This window comes from Pelmatolapia mariae, linkage group LG7 (genome assembly GCF_036321145.2).
Source record: "Pelmatolapia mariae isolate MD_Pm_ZW linkage group LG7, Pm_UMD_F_2, whole genome shotgun sequence".
Classification (NCBI taxonomy): domain Eukaryota; kingdom Metazoa; phylum Chordata; class Actinopteri; order Cichliformes; family Cichlidae; genus Pelmatolapia; species Pelmatolapia mariae.
This window is the reverse complement of record NC_086233.1, coordinates 1,929,965-1,952,500: the sequence shown is the minus strand read 5'-3', so window position 1 is coordinate 1,952,500 and position 22,536 is coordinate 1,929,965. Positions and strand designations below refer to the sequence as shown.

General features: G+C 45.4%; 2 protein-coding genes across 6 annotated transcripts in view; one reads left to right on the top strand and one right to left on the bottom strand.

The window, feature by feature from the left end:
- immp2l (inner mitochondrial membrane peptidase subunit 2) overlaps nucleotides 1-22,536 on the bottom strand; it is a 177,774-nt gene that overhangs the window by 43,424 nt on the left and 111,814 nt on the right. The gene's annotated exons all lie outside the window — the stretch shown is intronic.
- LOC134631877 (leucine-rich repeat neuronal protein 3-like) lies at nucleotides 3,843-22,281 on the top strand. The gene is made up of 2 exons (XM_063480436.1): nucleotides 3,843-4,073; nucleotides 19,424-22,281. The coding sequence occupies exon 2, from the start codon at nucleotides 19,788-19,790 to the stop codon at nucleotides 21,888-21,890; it is 2,103 nt and encodes a 700-aa protein (XP_063336506.1). The 5' UTR covers nucleotides 3,843-4,073; nucleotides 19,424-19,787; the 3' UTR covers nucleotides 21,891-22,281.

Below are 22,536 nucleotides of genomic sequence, written 5' to 3'. Positions count from 1 at the left end.
ATTCTACTTTTAAATACTCTAGGAACAGCAAGTAAGCCTGCAGTGTGAGAGCGAAGTGCTCTAATAGGGTGATATGGTACTACAAGGTCATTAAGATAAGATGGGGCCTGATTATTTAAGACCTTGTATGTGAGGAGCAGGATTTTGAATTCAATTCTGGATTTAACAGGAAGCCAATGAAGGGAAGCCAATACAGGAGAAATCTGCTCTCTCTTTCTAGTCCCTGTCAGGACTCTTGCTGCAGCATTTTGGATTAACTGAAGGCTTTTCAGCGAGTTTTTAGGACTTCCTGATAATAAGGAATTACAGTAGTCCAGCCTGGAAGTAATAAATGCATGAACTAGTTTTTCAGCGTCACTCTGAGACTGGTGGTTACTATGGCATCACTGACTGGTCTTTAGGCCTGCATGGCTGGTGATTAGCAATTGATTTCACAGCAACTGCCAGCAACCACCCAGCAACTGGTCTGGGAATGCTCATTTTCCCCAAAGACTGGTGGTCTCAGGTGGTTACCAACTGGTAGCTAACCAGTTTCTTAACCAAGCTTAACCAAGCGTGTTGATGGTCAACAAGTCCTGCACAGCCTCAGCTAAGACACAGACAGTAGTTCACAGACAGTGCTGATAAACGCCAGGCAGAGATACAGCGGTGGCCCCCTGACCCCGCTGAACATTTATGGCGACTCGTGAAAACACAGAAAGCCGAACACTCTTGAGAAGATAAGCAGCTCTCTGAATCACTGTGAGACCATGCTGGGATAAGTCGGGTTATCAGGCTTGAATAATCTCTGCTCACGTGTTTTTTCTCTTTGTGTCTCTTTTATGTGATGAAGCTCTGACAGGAATCGATCTAAGCTCTTTCATCTCTGATTCACTGCCTTACTCAACCAGCTGCAACACTACAAACCAAACTACCCAAACTCAGCTGTTACTCTGGCTCATTACAGCTGTAGAGACGAATCAGATCAAACTGGATTCAAACACGCTGCACATTTCAGCATTCCTTTAATCCACAGCATCTAAAGTGGAAGAATGAGTGATTCTTTATCTGATCATCAAAAAACAACAAAATAAAAGCTAAATTTTTTTTATTAATCGCTCATCATGGAGCTGACATCAAACAGGAAATCGAGCCACAGATGCTGAAGTTTGGTGTTCGGACCACCGACTCATCAGGACACACCGCTGCCCATTTATGTTCCACCAACAGTCCCAGAACATTTCCACAAAATGTCTGCGAAGCAGTGAGGCGGAGCACACCCTCAGGACAGCAGCGCTGAATGAACACGATTATTGTAATGTATGAAAGATCTCTTTCCTCTGATTTAAGTCTTATTAACAGCGTCTCCTGGATTGTGTGTTTACCTTCAGCTAAACTGAGACAGTGAACATGTGGCGGTGATGAACAGCATGCAGGCAGCAGTTACTCCGCACTTTCATTTTACCTTAGAGGACAAAGGCGCCTCTCACTAACCTGTTCACACACAGACTGTAACTAAAGATGGACACAGCCACTGTGATGTCCCATGTTGGTTACAGAAGCACGAGCTTGAAGCCCAAACGCCATCTTTGTGTTTTGAAGCGAGCGGTGGATCTGACAAAACCAAAACCAACCACTTCATCATCTTTTTTTAAGCTCTAATATTGAAAATAATAAAATAATCATGTTGTATTCAGTAACTGAGACCATAAACCCATCAGCTGTGTTAACTGAGGTCAGAGATCAAAACAGCAGTAGGCTCATTTTCCTCTACACTTCTATACAACATGCTGTCCTCCTGAAACACAGGAGTCGCCCCCTGCTGGTCATTAGAAAACCTGTCTGTTTAAGGCACTTTCATTAGCTTCAGCTTGCAGACCCAGAAGCTGTATCCATGTTCTTTTTAGAGGTCCAGTCTCTATTTGCACGCAGACGTGAATGAATGTTACAGACTGTATTTATTTTTCAAGAAAAGTCCCCCACAAGCATCGATCTGAAAATGGAGTTTCCAAAAAATGATGAATCTCATACAAAGTCTTAGATAGAGCTCCAGCAAACGTTTGTAGCTGAACCTGCTGATTCATAACATGTTTCTATGTTTAAAGTTTGGAGAGATCATTTAATTTGAAAGTGTTCTTACACCAACTATGTGGCAAAAATAGTACAATCAATGAATGAACTGGATATTCTTGGTGTTATTCAATAACAGCAAAGGATGGAAATCAAAATAAAACGAATTTTAAAAAATGCAAGTCTGCAACAGTACCAAATATAGAGCATGTAAAGACCTCTCTGCCCAAACCGGTCACAGCAGATGGCCCCGCCCCTCCCTGAGCCTGCTTCTGCTGGAGGTTTCTTCCTGTTAAAAGGGAGTTTTTCCTTCCCACTGTCACCAAAGTGCTTGCTCATAGGGGGTCATGTGATTGTTGGGTTTTTCTCTGTATGTATTATTGTAGGGTCTACCTTACAATATAAAGCACCTTGTGGCGAATGTTGTTGTGATTTGGCGCTATGTAAATAACACTGAATTGAATTAAATAACTGTTTGTTGTACATGAGCCGTGCAGGTGAAATGTTTCACATGATCGATTTAAACGGGTAGTCGGACCACCATGTGGCACCGATGCCAAGTCTCTAGTAGTTTATGAGTCATTTGCATCTAAAGCATTTAGTAACCTTCGTGTCCTTTGGACGTGGGAAGCGTCATCATGGAAGAGGGAAAAGTTTACTATAAAGACGACCACTTATTAACTTTTGCACAGCTGTGCTGTGATCCTTAACCCTTTAAGGTGGAGCCAAACGGTGCAGGTGAAATGCACACTGCAGCATGACTGACAAACTGGATCTCCTCAACATTTCCAGGCCACATTTAAAGAATCCTGTGAAACACGAGTCATCGAACCAAATCGCTTTTCCCACATCTCTGCAGTTGTTTGTCTGGAGCTGCTGAACTTTCAGATGTGGATTGGTTGTGACTGTGAGGGATGTCTGGGCATTTCCGCTCCACCTGTGATGGATGGATGGACAGGTTGTATTCAATAAGACTTGAAATGTTTAATGAGGCCATAAGATCATCAGGCCCCAGATCGACTGAGCTGACGTTCGACTTTTATGCAGTCAGACTTCTTTGTGCAATCGGAGGAGTCGCCCCCTGCTGGTCATAAGAAAGAATGCAGGTGTAAAGCACTTTCAGAGAAGCTAAACTCTTCAGACTTGGTGCAATGCCCATCTTTTATATACAGTCTGTGAATTACCCTCGCCTGTCCCTGTTGGAGCTTTGTGACTTGCACTATGACCCCTCCCAGGCAGGCTGACGGTGCTTCACCTTCCTCCTCCTTCCTCCTCCTTCATGCCTGTTCTTCCACCTGTTCCTCCTCTGGTCTCTACTTTTCATCATCTTCCATCTTTTTCTCCTCCTCACCAGCTCACCCTGTCGTCCATCCTTCTCTTCCACAGATTCTGTCTCTAATTCCTCCTACCCACCCCCTCCACCCCAAACCCCCTTTCCATCACCACCTCCTCTCCGTTGCCGTGGGGATACAGGGGATCATGACTGACAGGCAGCTTGCTAAACCAATCAGATTCATCCACAGCTTCAAAGGCGAACACTCATTGGCAGTTCCCAGGGGAGCTGGAATGTGTGTGTGTGTGTGTGTGTATTCATGGAGTGTGTGTGTAATAGAGTGATGGATGATCTCCTCTCCAACAGCAGAGGAGAGGAAGGATCACTCATTCTCAGTGTCTCTCTGTCGCTCTCTCTCTATTTAATTCCTGATCTCTCTCTCTCTCTCCCTCTCTCTCTCTCTCTGTGTGTCTCTCGCTCGCCCCCCCTCCCTCCTCTCTCCACATCTCTGTCGCTGTGGAGAGCCAAAGAGAGAAGACGTTTGTTCTTGGAGATGCTCGAGGAAAACAAGAAAATAGCTGCTTCTGCTGGATGTTAAAATGCAGCGCTGCATGCCTTAAATAAAACACACACACACACACTGACACACACACACACTCCGCGGCGCTGCAACCATGCCAGGAATACCTGCCGTCCATCTGCTGTTGCGCGGTGCACGGGATGTGATGGATGCAGCTCCTACTTTCTGTTGGTGAGTGTTTGATTGCTGTGTGTGTTTTTTCGGGAATGTGCCCGTGTACTCGTGTGATTGTGTGTGTGTGTGTGTGTGTGCGTTGTCAGGACTGCGGTAGTCCTTGAGCGCTGTGGCGACTCAGCCTGCGGTTCTGACAGCTGAGGGGAATAAGAAAACAGGGCTGGGGGATTTTTTTCTCTCTCGTTCCGGAGGGGTGCGAGGACGCCTCGTCACTTTAGTCGCTATTCGCGTTTCGTCACTTTGGTGTTTTGCAGTGGAGCGTGAGGGGACACGGTGTTGTCAGTGTCACTCCACAGGTTCATCCCTGAAGTCAGAGAAAGGCAGAGTGTGCAACAAGCCTGGATAAAGCAGGAGGGAAGGGCGGATGCGGGGGGAGCTTTGTGTCTTTTCAAAGTGACGAGAAGCAGGAAAGACTCGTGATAACACGCGAAAGCTACAACCGTCCCCTCAGGAAACCGAGCCACCGGGACGCTTCCCAATGAGGCGAAAGCGTCCCGGGCTTTGTCGGCTCTCGTCAGAGCCGCCGTGGACTGGCGGCCGATGCCGGCGTGGCGACGTGAGTCAGGAGAGAAAGAGGGGTCACAGGATTGGCTGCGGGGTGATCTCCACCACCGCCTGCCTAATTTGCCAGAACCTCAGCCCCTCTCTGCCTCCCTCCCTCCCTCCGTCCTCACTCCCGCTGTATTTAAGCCTCCTTCATAATTAACAGCAGTGCACTGAGGCGTCTTTAAGTGCTCAGACTGAAATCAGCACTTCTCCCCCCTGCCCGGCTAAACAGGGGTCAAGTACGCCGAAGCTCAGTTTCCTCACGTCAACATGCAGCAGCGTCAGGCTCGGAGCGCCTCGGAGCGTCGTCCGTGGACACTTTAAAGACGCAGCCCTCTCCGGAGCTCCAAGAGTGATACGTCAACGTTCATCCTCAATTTTCATGCCGTGATTTCTCAAAGGGTTCGCAGCACATTTGGACTGATTAGATCGCATGAGCAAAATAGCCTATTATTTTTATTTAATTGACAATAACAGCACTAAGTCACTTTGGAGTAATCCTCCTAATTAAATAATGACAGCAGGCCTTTTAAACCGGAGACTCCGTCCCTGTGTGAGGAGGACAAACAGAAGCACACATTTATCACAATCACATGTTTTAAGGGAGCCACGCAGCTCCCAGCTAATAACAATTTCACTCTGAGCACAAAGTTAATTATTCTGTGGGGACTTATTGCACTCATATCATTACGGGAATCCCCAGCTTCACCTCACACCACAAACTACATGTTGTCTTCTCTCTTTTCCTGATGGGATAAAGTCCCATCCTCTCATTCTCTGAAAGCACCGACAGTTAATCTGGATTTTAGGCATCAACATTCAGTTTGTCCATCAAAAATGCAAATTAATCACAGACTCATTAGGAATCATAATTATTACTTTAGATACGCTTAAGTCTAACCAGTAACAAAAGGATAATTACGAAGTTCTGAACTCTATATCCCTTTGTTTAAACTACATCTCACAGAAACAATAAAAAACCTTCCAGTAAATCGGGTCACAATAATGATCCAACATCATCTGACACCAAGCTTTCACTAATCTGAGAGCTGCAGCTTAAATCAAGCGCCATCTAGTGGACGGCATGCATGTACTTAAAATGCGTATTTAAAATTTCACGTGCGGGAATGAACAGCGTGAAACCGTTACACAGCAACTCAGTTTCCTGCAGGTTTGACCCATGCAACTCCAGTTGAGCGGTTACACAGCATGCATACGAACACTCATTATCTACATTTGCACCACTTTGCCGATTGGCTTGCTGGATATGTGCCGTTCTTTGGCTCGAGCTCCGCAGGACCGTGTTCATTCAGAAAAAGGAACAAAAAGAAGCAAAATTTAAAAGGTGCCAAAAACTGCAGTTCCTCTAACGGCCACCAGAGGCGCCAGCAGTGACAACAATCAATCACATTACTGCAAGAGAATGTCACTGTTCTATTATTATTGTTTTATTCAAATCAATAAATAAAGAGAAAGTCCCACACGGACGTCCAGGAGACGTTCAAGAAGAACATGGACGCAGTTACAGCCTGCTATAAAAAATGGTTTAGATGTTTTGTAGATAACGGGGCTACATTTGGTCAAAGCTCGCTGGGGGGCGTGGCTTCTTTGACTGACAGGTGTACAGTGACACAGACTGTAGCTGCTAGCTGCTAGGGTTCACCTCGGCTAGCCCCTGAACTGGACGCCTTGACCGCGTTTGTGCTGTTGGAGCCTTTTAATGACATCATGTGACCAATAATGTGGCTGCTATGAGGTTACTGTAGCAACAGACCATACAGGAAGGCGGAGCTCCAGTTTTGAGATTCTAGCACTCAGCAGGTATCTGTGCCTGTGTGACACAGTTTGTGGATGCAGCTGTGTAGCCAAGCCAAATGATACCAAATATGGTCACCTCGAGCTCTAAAACGCCAACATGGCCGCGGCTAAAACTGTGACAGTGAGATGTCTAAAACCCGTGGGTGACATCCCGGTTCCCAGGTCTCTGGTGATTCTCAAAGTGGAGTCTGCTGCCCACTAGAGCTCCCTGATGTTACTACATGTGTTTGGGGTAGATAAATCAAATATTTTCTGCTGTTTCATAATATAATTAATATTTATAAAAACATATGTAGGCTCAAAAAAAGTCACAACTAATAAAATAAAGCCCCAGAACTGAAATGAAAGCTTCCTGCTGGTGTCAAAAGGAAAGCTGTTAACGAGAAAATCAAAATAAATCACAGAGAAGAAAACACTTCATCTTAGTTTGCTGTGTTAATCAGAGCTGTGATTAAAGGTCTGAGTGGGCCACGGCTGCTCGGCATAATTCTACACTCAGCTGGTTCCTTTGTTTTTGGCAGAATTAAATTCAGCTGGAAGAAAAAGTTGAAAGTTAAGCTGCTGCTTGTTTTCTTCTATGCATTTCTTTGCATTTCAAAGTGTCTGGCAGATATTGGCATCTTTCTCAGGTGTAGAAGGAGAGTAGCGTTTGCTGCAGCTCTGTCTAAAACTCTGTATGAGATTCATCATTTTTTGGAAACTCCATTTCTCAGATCGATGCTTGAGGGGGACTTTTCTCGAAAAACAAATGCAGTCTGTAACAAATGGTGATAGAAACTCATTTTTCACATGAATCCCGATGTATTCTTGGCCCTCTCTCATTGTGGCCGTGTTCATAAATGGATTTGGGCCTCTTATACTATCTATACTAAACCACTTGTGCAGTACGCAGCGCCGCCAGGAAAATCAACATGTCTGCATCGGTTAATACATCAGGATATTGCTGCGGAATAAAACTTGCCCAACACAAATCAGCGCTAATCATGTTTGCTTGATTCTTCTCCCCATGCTGGAAATCGGGCTCATTGTTTGGAGGTTGTTTCAAAAATGAAGTGCTGAGCTGAACAGAAACGGAGACACTGTGGTGCTGAGAGCCGACATTAAAGCGGGGTTTCCTCATACGTATTCACACCGAGAGACAAAACACAACGAGGTGGAGATGTTTCCGACGGACGTAATCTCCTCTGCCGAGCCTCCCGTCGACGGCTCCTCTCCTCAGGGAAACAAAGCAGCATCACTGTGGCTTTGTCAAAGACTCACTCCAACATCAAACGTGAAGTAAGCTGCTGCTGAAGCTGGAGCCCGTTCACATCTGCTGATTCTGCGCTTCAAAGTCGAGGCCAGTGCAGGTGAGCAGGTCAGGGCGGTGGACGGGGTGTAGATTCCTTTAATAATCAGCACTCAGAGCATCTCAGGTAGATGAAGGTGACCCGCGACCTTCAGCTACCTGAGACGTTAAAGCATGCACACTAGGATCATTTCCTGGCTTCATTATTACTTTTTAAGCAACTTCATAGCTCACTAATGACCAAGATTAGCACATATACTGTTACAGAATACCGCCTTTGCATATTTAAACAGAGTATTTCTGTACATGTAGACACACCAGTCTTTATGCATCAGCTGGGGACGTTTCATGGTGATGTTAGTTGATGTATTTTCACCACTAACATGTGTTTTGCAATAAAAATGTCTGTAATTTACAATCCATAACGTTAGAGGCCACAAATCTCCACTTCAGCACCGCTGACACCCACCAAACTTTTCACTTTTATTCCGGGCTCGAGGGAATCATAAGTCACACAGATCTGCGGAGCGTTTCATTCCTGAAACACAGGAAAATTGTCCGACGTCTTCTTGAGAATATTTCCTGATTTATTAAATAATAAAAAGAATCACCGTGTAAAATGTTTGACGGAAACGTGTCACCATAACCGAAACTAATTTTTCCCACGTGGGGAGGTGAACCATAAGGTCCACGTGATTTCCTCCTGTCGGCATTCTGGAGGTTTAAACGTTTGTTCCTACATCGCTCCGAGCCTGACTTAGACAGATGCATGGAGGACTTCATGGATTTCATGAAATGATCAAAATACCCAGAAGCCCCTCTGTAAAAACATTTGACTCCAAATCAAAAGGAATTTCGAACCCGGCTTTATCCATCGTTCAGATTTCTGTGCTGGAAAAGTTCAACGTGTCACATAAATGGAGAAACCATAGTTTCCAGTTTTATTCCTGGTTGTGTTCTGGAGGTTTGCTCATCTATCATTCACCGCCTGATTTATTGACTGATTTTATTCCTAAAATACTGAAAAAATGATATGAATCCAAACAATTCCAGTGGGAAAGATTATTCCCACATGAAGACAGTCACCAGTATTCCCGGGACTGGACGTCCCAGCAAATGTACCCCAAAGTCAGAGCGTGCAACAAACCCAGGAGCGTGTACAGGCCTCGGTCAGCGTGGCAGAGGTTAAAGTTCACGGCAGGGCGATTAGAACAGGTTCTGCTGTGACAGCGTTTGCGAGCAGATTCAACAGTTTCACGCCGCTCGCCGGACGTTAACATTCTGCTTTAGTATTTGCTCACTCTTCCTGGGGCATCTACAGCCCGCGGCCCTGCCCGCCATCCGTCAGCATCGAGCCACACATGAAACAGTCTGAAATGTAGTGCAGCACCATCAGCTTTGTATCTAGCGACCTGTCAGAGTCAATATAAAAACCCATCTGCTGCTGCCTCCTCCGCACTGAACACACAGGAGACGGTTAGCTTTACACATGTACCGTCGTCAACTGACAAACAGAGGTCAGGCTGTTAACCCGCCTGTGTTTACGTGCTCCACATGCATGTGACTGCGAGGGTAATTAACAGCAAGACTGGCTGCTGATTAAAGAGAGAAGTGCGACTCGTGGGAGTGGAGGCTAAGTGAGAATTCTAATGTTGGTGATGCTAACAAGGAGCGCGTGCAGTAGGAGGGGAGGGGGAGCGGATAAATGGGTGGACGAGCCTCGCTTGGGATGGGTTTAATCGTAAATCAATGGCAAACAGAGGGAGGAGAGAAAGAAGGGAGGGAACGGGGGGATTTAATGCGGGAATTCGGATCTTATCTGGATGTTTTGGCGACATCGTCTTCCCCGTCTCGTGCCAGTAACACCCAGAGAAATCAATTAAAATAAAAAGAGGAAATACAGGAAACTGGTACACACTGTTCTGCTCGTGTCTCGCTGTCTGCTGCTAACCCGAGCTGCTGATAATGAGTCCAATCGATCGGAGCGAAGCTGCACGCTGATCGAAAACGATTCTTCTGATCCAAACGACGAAATTTCATTCAGTTTAATTCAGTTTTCAGTCTTTTACAGAATCCTCTTACAGGACCGATCAAGTTTTCAGGATAGCAGAGAATAAGAGTGCTACTGCACATTTCCTACGACAATTTTCTACAAAAAAAAGGTTTTATGCAACTAAGAATTTCCTGTATTTGAACATACACGTGCACAAGAACAGGCACAGGTGAGTTTCAATCTTCTAGGAAAATAAGACAACCCAGAGAAGAAGCAATTTTCCATCATTTCTGTACAGATTTGAGGACTTTTATACATCTTTAGAAGAGAAAAACATGTGTGGGAGTATTAATACCACTGCAGCCGGAGCTAAAGGACAGAGCACTAACACTAACATGTCTGTAAAAACACAGTCCAAGGATTCAAATGAAGGAATTTTCAGTGTGAATTTACTTCACCGGATTTTTTAACTGGGCAACAAATGTTACCATTTCTGTTTATGGAAATGACAAAAAGCATAATTAAAATGGATCATGTAGTGACATTTAGTTTTGTTTCTCTAATCGAGTCGCTCTTGTTCCCACGTAAGAAACTAAACCTTGGGAATCATATTGCTGTGTGGCAGGTGGCGTTTGGACTCCGGAGACGGGGAGTGAATTCCAAACTCAGCTTTACTTCCGGGAAAAAAAGCCAAACACACGGGGAGACAATTAACCCAATCAGTCAGAGCGAGAGGTTAAAGTAGAGACAAAACACAGGAAGCAGCCGCTGTGAGGATAAACCAAATAAACTCAGAAACATGACAATAATTAACAGAAAGGCTCTAAATGATCCCCAAACCCAAAAACCCCCACAAGTCCAGAGCTCTGGGACCTGACAGTCTGCTGCTTTTTGAGGTCGTTTCTTTACTATGCTGTATGTGTCACATTACCCTAATAACGGTCTCGGGTTTGTATGACTGTCCCGTGCATTAAGGTAACAGAATACAGGCGATCAGACTTTGTTTTAAGACATCCACGAAGCTCAAGAGACTAAATGTGTGCAGAAGTACACACTCGAGCTTTTTATGCAGTTGTTTTAAGGATTTCAGAGCTTCTCTTGCTAAAGTTTTTATTTTTATTGCATTAGTAGAGCACCTTTATTGGCTCCACCATTGGTCACTCGCTGCTGGATGGAGTAGTGGACATTAGAGGTACTGCGTTTTTTGGCACTTACAGGCTTCTTTTTTTGCTTGCTGTTTGTTAGGTCTGAGAGGGGATAATGGTTTTAGGTTAAAAACATGTTGATAATACCAGCAAACCCTATCAGAGTGTATAAGGTAGTACTGGAGACAAGCAAGCCAAGAGCAGTGCTGCTACCGTTAGCATTATTTTCAGCATCAACAGCTCCATCTGGCTGATTAACAGCGCTTAAAATGTCTCAAGGAACAAGACAATAAAAATATACAACGCCTTAAAAAACAGCATTTTGCATCACAACGTCGGTCTAATGAATCCTAACCACACAGAACAGCTCCACACCTCCCAGCTAAACCAGTTAATCCATCACTTAACAGATGGGCCCGAATATAACCGGCCACTTCCTGTCAACAGCATTTAATGTCTGAAATTGCTGAACCAGAGGAGACCAAACAGAGATTTCTTTGCAGAGGGAAGATCAAGAAAAACAGAGCTATCCCAGAACAAACAGCACAGATGGAAGATCCAACACACCAACCTGAGTCTGTGTGCGCCTGTGTATACAGTGTGTGCTGCTTTTATATACGTCCAGATTGCAGCCGGCCTCACCATCACATAGAGACGTAATTACCCAGTAGGATCAGCAGCTTTTTAAATAGATGTTCAATTATTAACGATCTTAAGGTTTATTAGAACGGGAGCCGCTCGGCAGAAAGCACGGGAATGCAAAAAAAACATCCCTTTTACTACACGAAGCATGGAGCGTTTTATTTCCCAGAAACAAAATCCGTCTTCAAAGGTGAACTCGGGTGCCACGAGAAACAGCTTTTCCTGCTGTAATCGTTCGTCACGTGTCTCTGTACAACTCGCCTCTCAAAGATGCTTTTATCAAAAGCCGAGTCCTTTCTTTGAGTGATTCACAGTGCAAAAAGAGTAGGGTGAGGAAAGGACGATTAGCCAATCACCTGCCTGGGATGAGAATGGGGTGGCTCTCGGGCGAGGTTAGTGCTGTGACGGTGGAGACATGGATGTACTTTTCCAGCATGTTCAGGCGCTACCTCTTTAGCTCTGAGGATTTGAAACCCCTGGTTTTGTTTTCAGGTACAAATCGTCTAAAGGAGGAAAATGCCAACATGCGCCAGCATAGTCATGGTCATGGTGTGCATTGGCAGAACGTTCCAGAGACCTCGGCTGGAAACAGTCCCGGAGGGTCTCCTTGGTTAGCATTTCCACATCGTTTCTGCTGCTGTGATCAAATCTACCACAACTGACTACGGACTAAGCAGAAGTCCTGAAAGATCCATAAAGACTCATCCAGGATCAGCTGTCCTCAAAATTGATGAGCGTTTCACTCCCTGAAATTCTCGCTGCACTCTGTACATCTTGAAGTTTCTCAGGAAACTTTACGAACTTGTCGTCTTTAGTTTTTTGCTTCTAAATGCAGCAGGTTCATCCCCGGCTTGTTGGCGTTGGTGTCAGGCAGTGAAAGGAGGGGTGACGGCTTGAACCCCACAGAGTTCCCTGAGTGTGTTTGTGAGTCGTCCTGTAGTCCTAGTCCTAAACATCGAGCTAACATGTCAGGTCTCATACAACTGTTCATCAAATGTGCAGAATCTCCACCAGCGTAAATATCTCCACTCTAATGCAACAAAAAATGAGAAGGCTCCACCTTCTGGCCCTTTGCAGCGTTGCAGTCATTGTATCTCTAAATCAAACTCATCGTATTTGGCCCAAAAATGCTGGAATACTGTTAGTGAGTCTGGAGGTGCGGGAGCTGATTGACCAGAGGCGCCCACCAGAGGGCAGTGGCTCAAACAGTTGGTGGGCGGTGTGAGGGGTCACCTGTCATGGCCCTGGTTTACCTGAGACAGGAGGATGTGGTGATGGATTCCAGGGGGGGCAAAGCCAGTGTTTTGGGTGGTGTTAATGACCCTCTGTGCAGCCTTCCTGCTCTCAGTCGTGGCCCCTGAGTACAAACTCCAGGCAGGAGGAGAGCACGCTCTCCACTGGGGAGCTGTAGAAGGCCAGCAGCAGGTCCTGGTCCAGGTTACTCTTCCTCAGGAGACGGAGGAAGAGCAGCAGCTGCTGGGCCTTCATCACCGGGGTGATGGTGCTGTGGGTCCAGGTGACATCAGCAGACACTTAATGCAGCACGTTTTTAGATGGAGGTAAAAACCAGACGTCCTTCTGAAAACCTTAGTGAACACGTTGGCACAACAAAATTTATTGCAAACGTTTGCAATGAATTTGTTACTTTGTCTGATTTGAAAAATGGCTGACTCGACGAGGACCTGGTCTGCGACCACCCGCACTGAGCCGCCGTCTCCAAAGCCAAATTGGTGCATGGAGATGGCGTTAAAGTGGCGATGAGACGCAGTCTGCTATCAATTTATGAAGTTGGCAATTACAGGAAATCTGTTTGTGATAATACGACGATAAACTGTGATAAATCAGCAGAAATCATAAATCTGTTACCGTCTGCTTACACGGAAATTCATTTAATACAGTGGGCCGAGGTCTGCTGCATGAGATGTCCTTGAAGGGAAAAAGCACATGAGCTTATTTCACGGGGTTTTCTTACACTGCAGTAGTTTTCTCCCTCCCACGGGGAGGTCAGAGGTCAGCAAACACAGAGCCGGTGGGTGTTCAGTATTTTGCTTAAAGGCATTTGTGTTAGCCCAGGGTCTGAAGGACAGACGCCTGCAGAGTGGAGACAAAGCAGCTGACTGAAAACACAGCGGCTAATAAAGATGAGAGAGAATCTGACGGTGATTATCTGTCTGCAGGGAGGAGAGTTATTTATGTGCAATCTATAGAAAAGAAAGGCCGGGCGCATCGGTGCCGTGAATAAAAGTGTTAATTAGAAACTTGAAAGCAAACAGTTTATTCTGGAAACACAGACTCATTTATCTGATTGTCCACCTCGTGTTTTGGACACTTTCACAGCAAATTTTATTCGAAGAACGTGTCAGCGCTTGTTTATTTGTCCTATTTATTCTCACTGCTCGCTCCACTCTGTTCACATTTGTCATGTTTATGTTCAGATGTCCATGGTTCACGTTCTCATCAGCGAGGCGGCCATCGTGGCCGTTTTTATTCAGCCTGGCTTCTTCACCTTGCTCTGTGCTGCTACAGTGCTGTGCAAAAGTAACCGCTCCCTAAACCTAAAAACTGGATGTGCCGCTCTTGGCAGCAACAACTGCAATCAGGTGTTTGTGATAACCGATGCTGTGACGCAGCTGCAGCTCCATGCATCGTTCACATGTCTGTTTCACTGTGAGGAAGCGTCTGCAGATTACCTGCAGTACAGACAGGAAGAGCTGTTTTCATTTTTCATGATTTAGTATCCTGAGCAGTAAGAATTTACTGTTGCAGCAGTAACAGAAATCTAATATCTCAAAATATCTGCATGGCAACAACAGCATTAGATGATAAAGAGCTCCTTTTCTATCTGTTTCAGGCTACGTCCAAAAACGCAGCCTTGTCTGTGCGTAAACGCCGTTAAAGTTCTTGTTTACGTGAGATGAATTTCTACAAAGGTGGATAGAGACTATCTGCAGTTTTTACACACTTACATGTAGACACGCAGTTACTGTCGCTCCATTTAGAAAGCCATCTTTGTTTACTCTTTCCCTCCCAGGCTCCTAGGCTTCTGATTGGCCAACATTTCTACACGGTTAGAATCATATCGCCACCTGTTGATTTGGTATGTTCTTCTTATTTTTGGACTTTCTTAGAGTAGCTTTACATGAGTTACATTTCCAAAAATGTATTATTCATCTTGTACTGGGCTTTGATGCGGTTCATCCACCACCTTAAATACTTTTTTAGACGTTTGATTTTCTGCCGTTTGTTGGTTGGTTTATGCTACACAGAGGAAAAAGAGTGGCTGGAGGCTGCGACACAACTGTGTGCAATCAACCCCTTTAAAGTAGACATTATAGCTTTAATGCTTCAGCAACAGGGTCCAGGTTCAGGAACACAGGAACAGGTGGTAAACTGCTATCTTCTGACTGATTGCAACATTTAAGTTAAACTGTCAGCAATCGCTGGCAGATTGTTTGGAGACAGGTTGCCTCTCAGCAGGTGACCTTGTGCATTTGTCTTGCCAGGAAGTTGCACGTCAACCTCTGGGTGAGCAGTTTGTCACCATCACCACTACGATCAGGTTCCAACAGCAGAAAAAAATTCAGTGTAATCAGCGGGCTGTCAGTTTGGTTTTTGCTTTCACATCTATCTCCAAAGATGTAAGCAAGACATTTCCAGGAACAGCAGCTCAGAGGAGGGTGTTAGCAGTGAGCTGCGTATAGCCGTGTGTATCAGCGAGTCCTGAATAAAACATGGGGAACTGGGACCACTTTATGAAACGTCTGCCACATTAGGACGGAGGAGCCCTAAGAGCTGTGGGCCCCTGGCTTCTCCCCCCGCTGTATAAGAAATGCATAAATATTTCACATTCGAGCTGCTTTAATCCATTCGCCAAATGTCAATACTCAGCACTTAAAAAAAGTGGCCAGGCCTGCAGTCCCACCGGGTTAAACAGAGCAGCTCCCAGGTCTGTATGCAGGTCGTATAATGCATTACTAAATACTTTTATCAACAGTGGGAGGGTCTTTCTCCCTAAGTGCTGCCCTGGCAAAGAGTGAGCCGGAATAGGTCCTGCAGCCGGATCGCGCCGTGCGCTCAGCAGCAATCGCTTCTATTCCCGGCAAAGAAAAATAATGCGGAGAGTACAATCTCTAATTTCTGAGGTCGTGACATTTCTGTGCAGCGGGCAGTGATCCTACACGTCAGCTAAACATGTTGGAGAAACTGTGAAAGGCCCGTCACAGCAGAAAACTCCTCTTTAATGAAAGTTTCAACCCGGGACGAGAAACATTAGTCGTGCCATTAACTGTGTAGAGCTACAGGTGACTGAATTTATGAATACAGCATTTACACTCGTCCACAAAAAGATTCTTTATTCCAGAATTCAAAGGAAGAATTTCCTTTATTTACCAAAGACGTCGAATATTAAAAACAAGTACCTCACAAAGGTTAGGCCTCTGTACAGATACAGGTCCAACCTCTGAGACAGTATGTTTATATGGCACGTATGATTAGTGACAACAATATCAAACTATTATGAAACTGACCTAAATAACAATCGTGTCCCCGGACATGGTTTCTCTTTCCAGTATAAATCCACCTCCCAGTTATTTCTGCACTGGCAGCACTTGGTGGGGTGGTTCAGACCAAGGTTACTGTGGTTAACAAATCTAACAAATGATTTGGGGAATTTGGAAAACTAAAATAAAGCAGAAATGCAGAGGAAATATTGTTAGTTTAGTACCAGTCTTAGCTCATGAGACTGATGGATGGTTTTATTGAGACTGTGAGTCACTAAAAGTTCGATTCATTTCCCTAAATTTACCTGGTGGAAATTACAAATAAAATCAGCATCAAAATACAGATTTTAATGATGTTTTCATTTATTAATATACCAAAACTATGCAAACCTGCCCTGTGTGAGAAATTCAGGGCTCTGAAAACACTGAAAAAGTTATTTTTTTATTTTTTAAATTTGCTCTGGGCATTTTTGTCTGATATTAAAATTTGTTTGTCTGTAAAAAATTAAAGTGTGACAACTATGCAAAAAAGAAGAAACTAGGAAGGGGTCAAATACTTTGTACAGCATTTATACAGTACATATAGAGTATACTCTGTATGTACTGTATGCTGTATATGTATATGTACTGTGTATATACAGTGATCCAGTGGTGATGGTGAAGCTTCAGACTGTTATAAACACTCAGGTTCAATCACTCTGTACTGGGCGTCTCTAAGATCACCACAGTGTGCCAAAACTAAACTAAACTGAACTGAACACCAGCTGTGGAGAAAAAAATAGATTTCAAAGAATAAAACTGTGAAATTCTATTGTGAGCTTAAACAAATCACAGCGAAGCAAACAAACAATATCATGTTTTAGTCTTTGGGCGGGGCTGAAACAACAAACCCACAGATCAAGAAGGATTACTTTAAACAGTGATTGGTGCAAGTGTGTAAGTGAGCAGGTCTTCCCACTTTAACAGCAGTGAAATTAGTGATGCCTTAAACACGTCACTGCATAAAGAGTGGACAGTGAATCTCCATCACTTCCTCTTTCAATAAAAACTAAAACAATCACGGCGTTTAAACTGTCACATGATGAAAGGCGGCACCGCTCTGATCTCCATTTGATGTAAGTGTGTTTGTGCAGGAAGGGGAAATGAAAGAAGTCCCTGCAGGCTTTTAGAGTTAAGTAATAGGAGGGAAATGAGTGTGTGAGCAGTGCCGAGGTAAACAGGAGAAATTAAATCAGCGTACGGCGGCGTCTCCCGAGAGCGCGCTCTCCAACCAAAAGAGAAAACATCCACTATTAAACCGTCCATTTAACATTCCTAACACGCTCGCTTCATTAGCAGAGAGCTTGGTTCTGTCGTTACCTAAATACTGTTGTTTCCATGTCTGTGAAGAGGCATTTACATAATCCTGTAAGGTTAGATACAGCACAGCAGCTCCCTGTCTGGGCGATGGACGCCCGCGAGCGCTTTAATGAGCAAAACGGAGACGAGCGAGGAATAATCGCAGTTTGAAGTGAGCCTAGTAAGGCAAAAGGTACAAATATAAGTGTCCAATACAGCCTAATTACACATTGAATGAACGTGCTTGATCGGCACATTCATTCGTTCCAACGTTATCAGCTCAGCCGAGCGAGCTGCTGCACACAGACGGATGCAGGCAGAGAGAAGCTGCACCGTGATGACTGCACGGGAACATTTTCCTGCTTCATCTGTCAGTAACATTCAGGATTATTAAAGTCATGATTTGAATTTTCAGATTAGTTTTCATTCATTTCTTACAACATAAACACTCACTCTGCAGCAGTGCCTCGCTCCTGCTGAACTGAAGTACATGATTTCACCTCAGGGAGCTTTGAGTTTTAGTTAACTTTTGTTTTCATACAAAGTAACTTCGATACGATTATGTCAAAGTTTAGCCTGACGCCTCTACGTCACCGACTCCCGGTGCAGGCCCCTGTGTGGGCTGTGAAGGTACTGCAAGTGGTCGTTTATGACTTTAAAAAATAACATTACCATAAAATATGTACCTATTTATTTGACCTGCTTTACATCTGGTCTTTTGGTTGCCTCCCACTAAGCTTTGCAATTTTGGAAAACATTCAATTAAAAAAATTTCAGTTAAAATATTCACATAGTTGGTAATAACACCATTTCAGTTCAGTTCAATTCAATTTTATTGATAAAGCACCGATTCAACTGCCGCCTCAAGACACTTTATAGTGGTGAGAAAATCCCAACAATCAATCCAAGCCAGCGGCCCCCAGTGAACAAGCACTCTGGTGACAGTGGAACAGAAAAACTCCCTTTTAACAGGATGAAACCTCAGGCAGCACCACGCTCAGGGAGGGGCGGGGCCATCTGACAGGATGTAGCTGGAAACTTTTGACCACGACTCTGTTTTTGCAGCTTTTTGGATTTGGGAATTTTTTTTAAAAAAACAACAACAATAAAAACAGATGTATGTTAACATCAGCCCCAGATATGCAGATGTAACAGAACTTAGTGTTTAGTTTAGAGACTTGATTTTTAGGAGACATCAAAGCCATCGTGCAGAACAAAGTACTTAAGGTTTTTAAAAGAGCACACGATAAAGAAACGAGGAACGAGAATAAGTGACAGAGCAACGTTCAGTTCTGCAAACCTGAACGCACAGAGCGCCACAAACAAGCTAATATATGCATGAAGTGCCACAGCTCGTCCTCATCAGCAGCCGGCTGCTCGAGCTCATACTGACAGCTTCATCTACTGTTGTACACTCAACTGTGGCTTCTGCACTCAAGGTCACAAATTAATCAAAACATCAATACGTGCAGTCGACATAGGCAAAGCTCGCTGTAGACCTGTCACCTGTACCGACAACGTTGATTCAGCGTCTCATGAATTATGCAGAAAGCGGCGCAGGAGTCGCAGCACAAGACCTGCGGCAAGCTTGCACGACAGATAGTTGTGGTCAGCTGCGGCTGCCTGCATCGTGTTTTTGTGTGTGGGTGATTTGATAAGTGTGCGCAGCTGCATTGTTCACAGCAGAGGAGCGGTTCAGGGGGCGGCGAGAATCTGTTAATTACAACACAGGGGAAAGAAGCGAGGACTTGTTTTGCCTCTTGAATTAACATTTTTAAGCATTATCTCAGAGCTCCATGTTTTAGCTGAATGAAAGAAAATTAAAAACTTCATCTTGTCTGCCTTTCACCCTTCAGCTGTGGAAATGTGCTCATTCAAACTTATCCAAAAATATACATAATAACAGCGGTCGGGTCACCTCATTGAAAGTTGGGGTTTGTCTAATATCCACCCACGTTACTGCATTTTAACAGAGAAACTGTGATGTAACTTTGAAGTAGTAATCCCAGGCAATGTTTCTCAATATTCCCAAACAGCAGCGTGTTATATCGGTCTCTCTTTCTCTCCCGTCTCCCCAGATGGAAACTGACACCAGTGACAGCGACGGAGGATAATAATGATGGAAGGCAGAGTGATTCGTCCCCAGCCAGAGCCTCAGCACTCCTCCACCGCCCCTCTGCTTCTCAGCACCGCTCCCTGAAGGACGCATCGACCTTGACACATCACAGCGTGCGCGACAACCTGGCACACACCGAGCTGAAAGGTTGCCTCTCTTTGCCAGGAGTGGGAAGACAACGGGGCCAAAGCTTCAGGGACCAGGCGTCAGCAGAAATCCGCTCTGTCTTGCTGGAGTAACAAATGAGCTTTTATTTGTGAAGTTAACACCGCTAACAGCTGACTCCATAAGGGCCAATTACTGGCTGAAGGGAATACGGGGCCAAGATGAAGGAGGCAGCAGTTGTGGCTTGTTTGCTGGCTGAGCTGTCTCTCGCTGCTTTTGTTCTGGCCTCCGAGGGGGCCGCTCGTTGCCCCGCGTTGTGTCGATGCGAGATACGACCCTGGTTCTCTCCCAGCTCTATTTACACCGAGGCTACCACCGTGGACTGTAATGACTTGGGCCTGTCAGCGCTACCGCAGGGACTGCCCTCAGAAACACAGGTGCTGCTACTGCAGACGAACAACATTGTTAATGTGGAGAAAAGTTTGGATTACTTGGCCAACATCACTGAAATTGACTTGTCCCAGAATAACATTTCCTCGGTGAGCGATGTTCGTCTGGGGTCTCTCCCGCAGCTGCTGTCACTCCACATGGAGGAGAACTGGGTTCAGGAGCTTTCTGACAGCTGCCTCGCTTCCCTCCCAAACCTCCAGGAGTTCTACATCAACCACAACCTGATTTTCTCCATTAGCTCCCGGGCTTTTCAGGGCCTGGGCAGGCTGCTGAGGCTCCATCTCAATTCCAATCGACTGACAAGCATCAACAGCCAGTGGTTCAGGCCTCTCCCCAATCTGGAGATATTGATGCTGGGAGAAAACCCCATCCTTCACCTGTCAGACATGAACTTTAAGCCCTTGGCAAACCTCCGAAGCCTTGTGCTTGCCAGGATGAATTTGACTGAAATTCCCGATGACACTCTGGTCGGGCTCGACAATTTGGAGAGCATCTCATTTTTTGACAACCTGCTTAATCGAGTACCCCGAGCAGCTCTGACAAGAGTTCAGAACCTGAAGTTTCTGGATTTGAATAAGAATCCGATTGAGAGAATCCAGAGAGGTGATTTTATGGACATGCTGCACCTCAAAGAGCTCGGCATCAACAGCATGCCTCAGCTGGTCTCCATCGACAGTTTCGCCTTGAACAACCTGCCAGAACTGACAAAAATCGAGGCCACAAACAATCCCAGGCTGTCCTACATCCACCCTCGGGCCTTCCACAAGCTCCCCAGACTGGAGACTCTGATGCTCAACAGCAACTCCCTGAGCGGCCTTCATCGCAGTACCGTGGAGTCACTGCCCAACCTGCGAGAGGTGAGCCTGCACAGCAACCCGATCCGCTGTGACTGTGTCATCCGCTGGGTCAACACGAACAGAACCACCGTTCGCTTCATGGAGCCCGACTCGCTGTTCTGCGTGGAACCTCCAGAGTACCAAGGGCAGCACGTCCGAAAGGTGCACTTCAGGGAGATGACGGAGATCTGCCTTCCCCTGATCTCACCTGGGAGCCTCCCGGATCGAGTTGAGATCAGCAAAGAGAGCTCAGTGTCACTGCATTGTCGGGCGTTTGGGGAACCAGAGCCCGAGATCTACTGGGTGACACCGTCGGGTGTCAGGGTCATACCTGGCAGCATTTCCAATAAGTACTACATGCACCCAGAGGGAACTTTCGACATCTACGATGCCACGGAGCAGGAGGCTGGCTCTTACACCTGCGTCGCCCACAATCTCGTCGGGGCAGACCTAAAGTCTGTGCTCGTTTCAGTGAACGGATACACTGCCCTGCCTTCGAAACAACTTTTACATTTATATATCATGTCTGTCCAGTCTTATTCTGTCATTGTGTCGTGGGAAAGCACAGGCTCTTTGCTTTCACAACTAAACTGGTCCATTTTAGCAGAGGGCCGCCACCTCTTGATGCCATTTACAGCCAGGCTTCCTGCTGATGTCAAAGAGTATCACATCAAGCAGCTGCAGCCGTCCACTCGCTACCAGGTTTGTGTTGAGGTGGTGTCAGCGCAGCCTGGATACAGCAGGGACTGCGTCAATGTGACCACAAAGGAGACGGCGGACCCGAGGGAGACGACCCACAAATGGGACGGTGTGGCGATGGCTGCTTGTGCTGCGTGTTTCATCGTGGTCGCTGTGGCTTGCTCTGTCGTCTACACGTCTCTGTACAGCCAGGTGTTTTACAGGAAATTAATGGCCGACCAAGCCGAAGCGCTGCTGATTGCCGGCACTCGTTCCTCGTCTTCTTCTTTCCTTGAGTTTGGTGCGTCTGGGATCAAGGTGACGGCAACTGTAATAGACTTAACGGATGACTCCGTGTAAGACGCGTCCTTGTATGTGACAGCGCTTTGGGATTAAGTGAGGATGCAGAGTGAGGGACACTGGACAGTTTATGAACCCTCCTTCCACGAGCGGACTTCAGCAGCGGATAAATCATACACTCCTGCGTAACTGGCTAAAAACTATTTTCTATCTGAAATCGTGTCATTATAGCTTAATCAGGCAGATATCGCGACTATAATCCACACGGCTACTGGTCATTCATGCAGTGCAACCAGAGTAAAGCACAGCACAGGAACTCTTCTCGTCTTAAATACCTTGTCGAAGCAGCTTTGACGTCTGCAGAAAGCATTTTCTTTGCTGTGTTACATTAAGCAAAGATAGTTTATAATGGCAGAGAGAAACTTGTTAGCCTAGTGTACAATAAACCTGATTATAATGTAAACAATTTTATGAAGAAATACATTTTTCATTAAACCTGTGTAGTGTCATAACTCCAATCTTTCTCTTGAAATTTAGACCAAAAAAACAAAGTACCATGTGTGCGCTGCCACGAAATAATTCAAACACTACTTTGTGTGGATGACGTTTGTGTAGTTTGTGTGTGAGGTCTGCAGGAGACAAACACAATTACAGGGATCGCCCTTCAAGGCAGACACTTTAACGCTGTTAGGGAAATGCAATGCAA

Excerpts from the sequence above, each read along its gene's own strand:
- LOC134631877 (XM_063480436.1), top strand. The coding sequence starts at position 19,788 with ATGAAGGAGGCAGCAGTTGTGGCTTGTTTGCTGGCTGAGCTGTCTCTC.